Source organism: Mus caroli, chromosome 6 (genome assembly GCF_900094665.2).
Source record: "Mus caroli chromosome 6, CAROLI_EIJ_v1.1, whole genome shotgun sequence".
Taxonomy (NCBI): Eukaryota; Metazoa; Chordata; class Mammalia; order Rodentia; family Muridae; genus Mus; species Mus caroli.
In genome coordinates this window covers 111,549,322-111,558,974 of record NC_034575.1, presented here as the reverse complement: position 1 = coordinate 111,558,974, position 9,653 = coordinate 111,549,322, and the positions used below count along the sequence as shown (strand labels likewise).

General features: G+C 46.9%; 1 protein-coding gene across 1 annotated transcript in view; it reads left to right on the top strand.

Moving 5' to 3' along the window:
* The first annotated feature begins 387 nt into the window (after positions 1-387).
* The window catches only part of Alox5 (arachidonate 5-lipoxygenase), a 47,563-nt gene continuing 38,297 nt past the window's right edge, over positions 388-9,653 (top strand). The window contains exons 1-2 of the mRNA XM_021165878.2: positions 388-685; positions 7,216-7,414. Of these exons, the coding sequence (XP_021021537.1) occupies positions 536-685; positions 7,216-7,414 (349 nt within the window). The 5' untranslated portion in view covers positions 388-535. The remainder of the gene's footprint in view (positions 686-7,215; positions 7,415-9,653) is intronic.

Sequence of the window (9,653 nt, the reverse complement as noted above, 5' to 3'; positions counted from 1 at the left end):
TTCAAGTTTCCTTGGGGTCCACGGCGGCATCAGCTACAGGTGCTCTCCTTGTGGGCTTCAGACCCCCTGCTCTAAGTGTAACCATTGAATATGCTGTGTGCTGCAACTGAATGAGGACACAGGTAGTTCTTGAGCTGTCAGTGAGGGACACTGAAGAGGCAGGAAGCCATAAAGTAATATGGGATTAACTGACTAATGAAAGCAAAAGTGAATGAGGGATAAAAGCTAGGTAGAGATGGGGCACAGAAAACAAGGGCCTCCGCCTATCAGAGATTACTGTCCAGCCAGTGCCACAGGAGAGAAGGATGCGTTGGAAGGTGCTGTGTCCGGGACTGGCCAGAGACAGGGGCGGAGCCAGCGCCAGAAGGTAGGGCCGGTCCCAGGGCGGGGCCGGACCCAAGCGCGAGGCTGGCCAGCTGCTGGCCACTGTGGCAGGGAGCTGCCGCGAGTAGCAGGGTCAAGAAGTTGGTGGGCTGCCACGCCGAGCTTCGCGGGCTCCTGCGCCCACGCCAGCAGCACTCACTTGCCTGGAGCCATGCCCTCCTACACGGTCACCGTGGCCACCGGCAGCCAGTGGTTCGCGGGCACCGACGACTACATCTACCTCAGCCTCATTGGCTCTGCGGGCTGCAGCGAGAAGCATCTGCTGGACAAGGCATTCTACAATGACTTCGAACGTGGGGCGGTGAGAATGAGCGCTTGGGACCGACGGCTGGCAGCAAAGAGCGGGAGGGCGGCGGGGCAGGACAGGCAGGCACCTGAGAACTGTCTGTCCCAGCGCGCCTGAGATCCTTTGTGAGCGCATCTGGGAATCTAATGCAGCGCCAGAGTCGGTGCATGCCAGGGCAAGTGAGGCATCCTAGGCTTCCTGATGACTCGGGTATCTTAAGGGACAAATGACTTCCAATGTGGGGGACTGATGTGGCTGGCCTCTTATGTGAGAGAAGGCACAAACTTTCACCAACAGGACCCAGAATTTGTGAGAGGCCCCTTCACTAGTGAGTTCTGAGGTCCCAGTGCCCCAGAGTCCAGTACCACTGCAAAGCATAGAAAGCCCTGTTCGACAGCTAGCCATTTTGTGTAGACAGTGTAAGTCCAGGGTAAGTCAGAGATCCAGGGTCAGGAGTCAACTTGGGCTTAATCACTCTTCTATCCCTACTGTGGACCTCCGTTTACCAAACTGAAAACTGGTCCATGCGTCATTGGGGGGAGCCCAGTCCCATTTGGGGTCTAGGAATGAGTCCAGGAGTTGCCCCCCCCCACACTTAGGTACCCTACATTTCCTGCACCCAGCCCCAGTGGAGGAATTTCAAGGAAGGAAGATCTGGCCGAGCAGCCTTTGGAAAGACTGTCAGCAGGGTGCGTGCGAGGGGACACTTCCTCCCTGAGTATTAACTTCTGAAGGAAAAAAGGAAGAAAGATTTCCTTTCTTCCCTCCAAATACAGACTTTGGAGTCTGGCAGCCCCACACAGGCACTGTGGGAGACCATTCCGTTTGGATGGCGCTGGTGTGTAAAGTCTAGCCCCATGACTTTCTCTTAACACAGGCAGGTCATGGTTTTCAGTGACCCACTAAGTGCCTAGTACATCAGACTTGATCAGTAAGTGAGTCTGTAATAGATAGGCATGCTGCAGACCCTTGGGGTGGGGGTGGGGAGTTCTTCTTCCTTCTACTACCTCCAGATCCTAAACTAGGCTTAGGTTTGATTTTACCAGGCTGCCTTCTTATCATTTAGTTTACTATTGAGTCGACCCACATGAACTTGCTTAGAATTAACCATTTGTGATAAGCACAATGACAATTTCATATGCTTCCACTGGATAGTTCCTAGGGAAAGTTCACTTCATATCTGTCCAGCCTAAACCAAGGAAATGAGAGTTAAGCCCTTTTCTGGGTCCCAAACTCTAAGCATGATGCTTACATCCCTATCCTGGGACCTGGTACTTTGCCCTGATTAGCAAGCTTCTAACCAGGCTTGAACAAGCAAGCTTGGGTGTTGACCTCAGAATGGCATCTTTTGCCCAGTTTCACCAGAGTTGGCCAGAGAATGGTGCTGCCAAAGACCAAGCATGGCATCCGTATGGGATGCTGACACCCTGTGCAACCTCTAAAGCACTTGTGTTTATTTTCAGTAACTGGGGCTTCTCCCAGTATACAGGGAGAAGAGAAGAAAGATTACTTTCTCTTTTTAAATGGACTGCAGGGGGCTTCTCCACAAATCTAGCTATCAGTGGGTTCAGTCTAGGTGCGGCACAGAACACCTTATGTGTCATTTCCTCCAGGAGAAGAATGGCAATGTGGCCATCATAAATGACTGGACAGGAAGAGGCCTGTCCTGTTCATCATTTGCCTTTCTGTCCTGCCTCCCAACCTGAAAAGTCATTCAGGTGACATTAATTAAACACCTTAGCAAGAACCCCAGAGGCAAATTTCAGGAGAGATTTGCATACATATTTCCATTGTGGGGAGGGATCCACAGCTCAAGTGAACTGCTGTCTTCTGGCTGGATGCAAAAAGAGCCTTAAAAAAAGAAAAAGAAAACAGCCTTTGAGAAAGTTCCTGTTGATGCAAAGTTACTACATACTTTGTCTTGCACAGTCCAGAGCCACTTCCTCATTCTGTGGCCAGTGTATCTTTAAAGTCCAGATGTCCCTTTTGGGTAAAGGTAGAAAAGAAACCTTAAGGGAAGTGTTAGCTAAGAAGATAAGGTTATCCCACTGTTCTTAGAAAAGTGCCACATTGTTTCCATGAATAGCAGCCACCGTGAAGGCCGGCCAGTCACTTCCAGCACCCCTTCCTAATGTACGACCGAATAATGGTCAGTGCTAACCTGTTTTAATAATTCCACTATTGCCCATCCCCCATTATTCCCACATGAGTTCTGTGTAGGGATTCGGGTCAGGAACCTTTGCAGATGGGATTCTCCTGAGAGTCAGGCACTCAGTGTTTCCCTGTTGAGAACCCAGATGGAACAGAATGGCTTTGTTCCATAAGCTAGTCCAATGTGGCACAGCTCTAACAAATCTCGAAATTTTGAGTGCATCTTAGTTGGCTACTTTAACTGCTCAACGGTACTTTGAAAAGCTAAGGATAGGCTGTCCTGCTGAGTATATGGTTCTTGAACATATTCAGTACATGTAAATTCATCTTACAGGTAATATGCTTCTCAAATATATCCAACAAATATTCTTATATTTATAGAGAGTACATTCTATAGTACCTCTTCATGAGGAAGGGAATACTGATGGGGAACAAACATTTCTTTCTTCATCAGCCTTCATATACTAGTTCTCCCTCACTATCCATCTCCCCTACCTCTGCCCTTCGTCCTCCTCTTCTTCCTTCCTTTATCCCCCAATGGTCAATTTCTCTCCCGCTGTTCACCCTCCAAGCTCTCCTTCCTCTTCTACTTTAATGTCCCTTACCTCTCTCCTTCAGCGTCTCCTAACTGCAACCTCACTTTCCCACTTCGGTCCCTACATCCTCTTGACTACTGCTCCCAGTGTTCTCATTCTCTGCAACTTTTGCTCTTCTTATTGCTGCCTTTTGGTCTCTCATTCCCTCTGCCCCAGTCTCTCTTTTGCCCTCCAGCCTCCCACCCCCTTCTCTGCTCTACAGCCTCTTCCTCCTCCCACCAGTTTCTCATACCCCATCCAAGATGGACAGCCAAGTTGGCCATGCAGTCGCTCCAGGAGAGATCCATTTTCTCTTCCATCCATCTACAGAGAAGTGATATAACTGAAGGTGGACAGTGCTTGAGGAATACTGAGTTGTCCTCTGGCAGAGATGGAAGTGTAAATGAATAGACGAGTGTTTATAAAATGGTGATAGAGAGTTCAGAGGCTGATCAACACCATTTTGCTGAGATATTCATATACCACATGATGATGTTTGTGTCACAACAGTCCACATATATGATGGTGTCCTTATAAGATTATGACAGAGCTGAAATTTCATTTTTCCTGGAATATTCAGTATGTTTAAACACATAAATACTTACTATATGCTACCTAATGTATTCAATACAGCAATGGTCAGTACATATATATTACTTAGGGGCAATTGGCTATACCATGTAGCCTGGGTGTGTAGTATGATATATATCTATGTTCATGTAAATATACACTATGACAGAATTGCCTTACACTTCATTTTCTAGAATGTATCCCTGCCACTGATGTACGATTGTGTTTCGATACTTTAAAATTAAATATACAACAGAGTTGTCCTGACTTGGGCTAGTGAACTACATTCTTCTTGTGTCTCTCCCCAGCTTTCTGACCAATGCAGTGGCATCTCTGTCTTGAGATCTGTGTTCTAGCCATGTCCTCCTCTGTGTGAATTCCCTGAATTGAGAATATTGTTCTGCCAGCTCCCCGTATCTGAAATCTCCTGCCCACTCCTCTCTGCTCTCTGTACCTCTGAGGTGGTCAGTCACTCACTAACACATCACTACCTGCTCTCTGAGTCTCAGATACACCTGTAAAATGGAGTGACTGTCCACATCAACATTTACATGTGCAGCATTTCCTGAGCACCTGGACCAAGCCCCCTTTATAGTGTCCACCATAAAGAACTCAGTATGTCAAGGACATAGACAACACACTCAACCATAAACAAGGACAGAAAAGGTCAGCACATTTGGTGGCTCCACATGCCCTTCTGAGGCCTTCTTTTTGTGAGACACCACCTATCACCCTGTATTTTCCTGGAGGGAAGCCTCTCTCTGCTTTCTGTGATCTTGTTCTAAATACACTCTGGAACTCTAGACCCACAAACAACATACTTTATCTCTAAGACTTCTGGGGTTCTAACTGAACCCCTCAACTCTTGTTTATCTCCTGTCACATCCAGGCCTGAGGGCAGAGCAGCAAGGTCTCTGGGCTGACAAGAGATAAGCCAGACTACAGGCCTGACCTCCATCTTCTTTGGAAGATCCTACCGATTAAGTCCCTCTAAGATTGCACAATGGTCTCATCCAGTGCAGTTCTGCGGTCCCCAGCCAGGTGGAGTTAAGGACCTCTAAGGTCCCATTTCCTGTGACTATACTAGAGGTGTGCTAAAGAGTCAGCCTCCCCTCCCCCAGAAAAGCTACTGTTTCTGTATGTCTGTCTTTTGTTTGTTTTGTTTGTTTTGTTTGTTTGTTTGTTTGCTTGCTTGCTTTGTTTGGTTTGGTTTAATTTAGTTTGGTTGGATTTTTTTGAGACAGGATTTCTCTGTCTAGCCCTGGCTGTCTTAGAATTGCAGCTCTGTAGACCATGCTGCCCTCGCACTCACAGAGATTCATCTGTCTCTGCCTCCCAAGTGCTGGGATTCAAGGCATGCACCACCACCACCCAGCTGCTCAGTGTCTTTCTTACAGGTCACCAGTTGTAGCTGCATAGATGGCCTCAAAGTACATGGCTTTCTCCTCAGATCTTTCTCATTACTTTAGAATGGGTGTCTTCTCTTCATTCACCCCTGATGTCATCCTTCCAACCCTCAAGACCGTCCTCTCTAGTCTCTCAATGCCACAGGAAAACCACTTCCTCTGAAGCAGCTGCTCTGGGGCTGGGTCCAGGCATTCTTGGTGGCTGCCCTTTGGTCTTGACCACAGGCTGACTTCCCTCTCCTCTGCATGCACTATAAATAAGTCCCTCCCACTGTCCCTTGTCCTTACAAGAGTTCCCCATCCACCAAGTCCAGGGCTTGAACACATAGAGTGTTTCTCTCACTCCACAGGCACTTGGAGCTATGAATGAATTGCAGTGCAAAGGGATGGCTCAGGCTGGTCATAGCTAGTTCTAATATATATACCTAGTGGACTATGCCCTTGGAGATGGTAGCTACTCAAGTATCCCGCCACTCTGATTTCTCAATGATGCTGCAAGCCAGCTGTTATCTCTTCTTAAAAGATGAAGAAACACAGCTGGGGTGATACTCAGGCAGTCAAGTGTTCACCATGCAAGCACAAGGACCCAAGTTTGATCCTTAGACCCCATATTTTTTTAAAAGCCAGTAATCCTGGGGCTACATTATAATTCCAGTTCTGAGACAAAGGAGAGAGGCGGATCTCTGAGTTTTTCTGGATAGCCAGCCTAACCTTCTTAGTCAGTTCTAGGCCAGTAAGAGACATTGACTTGGTGTAGGGGGTGATAGTGCCTGAGGAATGACATCCAAGGTTGCCCACTGTCCTACACACACACACATCCTCATATGTACATGTTTGAGACTGAACAATATTCCATTGCATTCATATACACTATATTCTCTGTACTCATTCATATGAATACTCGTTCATATATCTTTAGCCAAGATTCTTAAGGAATCTCTTCATTAATTTAGGTAGCCTCACCTCCTGCAAGACCCTGGACCCTAACTTTACACAGATGGGCTCCAGTGACACAGGAATGTCTTCAGCTCAAAAACTGATCACATAGAAATAGAGACAAGAGTCACAGTCCGTAGCATCCAGGAAGGAGTAGGGGTGGTGGTGTTGAGAGTAGGCACCAAAATAAAGTTAGATAGGAGACATATGCTTTAATTTTTCATGGCACGGTACAGTGACAATAACTCATAATGATTTTTGTATATTTCAAAGTCTGAAGAGAAAATTTTTAATGTTTCTTAGATGGGTATTTGAGGTAACAGAAATGTCAATTACCCTGGTTTGCCAGTGTTTTTTCTATACTTATATGGAGAGGTCATATCGTACTTCACAAACTTATGATTATCATCAGCTATAAAAATTAATTATATAGAAAGAAAAACTTCCTTGTCCCATTTTAGATAAGTCAAGCTTGGGAATTAAATTAGCAGAAGCCAAAAATAATAGGAGAAAAGTGGACAAATTTGCCTAATGCAGCAATGCGTGTCATATGTTACTTAAGACCAAAAGAAAACTCACAAAGGCAGTGGGAGTCCACAGCTTACACACTAAATTGTATGGAAAACATGTGATAAAGAAAGAGAGTTAGGCTAGGGAAGTCAGATGGAGTGACTGGATGTTTGAGGTGGCGAACCGGGTCTAACTGTACAGGTTTCTGCTTTCCTTCTAAGGAAGACCTTCTTCTCATGAAGGCAACCGTTAGAATGATCTTGAACTGCCATTTTCTATCACTTAACTCAAGTATCTGCTGTGCTAGAGCAACACATTGAGGAAGGAGGGTTGTCCACAGCATCAGTATTCAGGCCCAGGAGGCAGTGGTGGCTGATTGTCCTGTTTTCCTGCCCAGGTGGACTCCTACGATGTCACGGTGGATGAGGAGCTGGGCGAGATCTACCTAGTCAAAATTGAGAAGCGCAAATACTGGCTCCACGATGACTGGTACCTGAAGTACATCACACTGAAGACACCCCACGGGGACTACATCGAGTTCCCATGTTACCGCTGGATCACAGGCGAGGGCGAGATTGTCCTGAGGGATGGACGTGGTAAGCTGCTTGGACCCCTGACACTCGTAGGCTTCCTGGAAACCAGAAAGTCTCCCTTTCTCAGAGAGCTCTATTTCTGGGCATGAGAATTCCCTCTTGGGTAGAGCACACCTCTGTATCTTGTTCCCTCATGGGAGATGAGATCTTCCTCTGCTCTAACGAGCTCTAGAGCAGAGTTAATAGCCTGAGGAGTCAAACCAACTGTGGCTTCCCTCTGAACACTGTCCTGGAAAGGTGGGGAGACAGGCCACTAGGTAGTGAGAGCCTCTTAACAGGCACCTGTGACAAGAGTCCTGCAAATGGGGAGCGCTGCTGGTTAGCACATGGCCTCCTAAGCCAAATTCTCTGACTGTCCTCTCTAAGACAGGGGAGTGGGGAGGTGTTCAGGGCCATAGGACCCCTCCTGAAGGCCTGGACACTAAAGGTTTGGACTAAGATTGACAATATAATGCCAGCTCTAGGGACCAGAGGCAAGCTGGAGTTCACTACCCCCTGTTTTATTTGTTTGCTTTGAAACAAAGCCTCAGTTTCACTACATAGCTCAGGCTGGCCTTGAACTTTCAGTTCTGCTGATTTAGCCTCCCAAGATCCTAGATATGCAGGGTCCAACTTGGTACTTCCATAAGAGGCCATTCCTTTTCAGACCCCACTCCCACAGAGGGTAAGAGAAGGAAGATGTCAAAGGTCAGCTAAGGTTGTTTGCACTCCCCCCTCACCTTCCTCTGAGTGACACCCCTCACCCCCTCTGAGTGGCACCATTTCACACTAGCTGCTTATATGAATGGGTCAAACTAAGCCTTGGCAAACTTCTATCTTGTAGTCGTGACCCTTGACTTCGCTTTCAGTCTGCCGACAGCCACTGCAGTGAAGATGACTGCTGATGCTTATGACAGCAATGAGCACCTCTCAGATAAGGATCTTCTGCCGTGGTTCATCTTCACAGTTGGGAGGGGCAGACAAGATGAGATTGATAATTAAACCACCACCATTTTGATAGAAAAATAAGACAGAGGGGAAGAAGAAGGGGAAGAAGAGGAAGGAGGAGGAGGAAGAGGAGGAGGAGGAAGAGAAGAGAAGAAGAAGAAGAAGAAGAAGAAGAAGAAGAAGAAGAAGAAGAAGAGGAGGAGGAGGAGGAGGAGGAGGACGATGATCCTCTAGGGTCCTTTGGCTCACTGTCCTTGATGTTTAACTTGACTTACACCAAATTCTGGGAAACCTTTTGACTTGGATACTTGAGTTTAGAAAGATTTTTATCACCCCTCCCCCAAGCTCAGTGGGACACCCCACACACACACTCACCCACTCGCCCACAGATCGCTTAAGTCATCCTGTGGCTAGAACAAGGAAGAGTGCTTCTCTTAACCCAGGGTTTAGCAGGCCTTAGAATCTATTTTCTGTCTGCCCCACCCAAGATCTCAGTGGGGAAATCTTTTCTGCCTAGAGAGTCTGTAGCTTTGCACAGGAACATGAATGATAACACAGGCAGATTAGGATGATTTGAGGAGGTGTTGAGAGAGGGACTTCAAGAAGGTGTGAAAATGTTCAGAGGGGCCATTTCTGTATGGAGGGTCGGCAGTTTGGCCAATCCTGATGAGCTGGGAGAGAGGAAGAGTTTGAGAACAATGTAGTAGGATGGCATTTTAATAGCCTCTATCTTATGAGTCCATGCAGAGCTGTGACCTCAGTAGAGAAGTGGACATCCCTGGAGATGAGGAAAAGCAGAATGGAGAAGACACAACAGCCCCACCCTCACCACACACACCTCCCCTCTGCTCTGTCCCCAGAGCTAACTCTAATAGGAAGCCCATTGATGATATCCATTCTTATCAGCTTTATTGACAAGATAAAATGGAAAGGGAGTCTTCAGGGACACAATCTGGCTGACAACTTCCATTAACCACAGCTGGTAACCGACCATCATAGCTTTAATCAGTCGTTTAACTTGGCTAGCGATCATGTAGGTCTAGAACCTTGGAAGGGATCTGCCAAGTACTTGGTCTGTGTCCTGTGTGCCATTAACTCAATGGACTGCAAGCTTCACCTTGAAGGTGGTTCTTCTCCTTCATGGCCTCCGTCTCTGCATAACACTCCATTTTTAAGGAGTCTCACAACATGAGGGACTCAGGGTAGCCTCATTTCTTACATGGTAGCTCACTTCTTTCTTCTTCTTCTTCTTCTTTTTTATTAGATATTTTCTTCATTTACATTTCGAATGCTATCCCGAAAGTCCCCTATACCC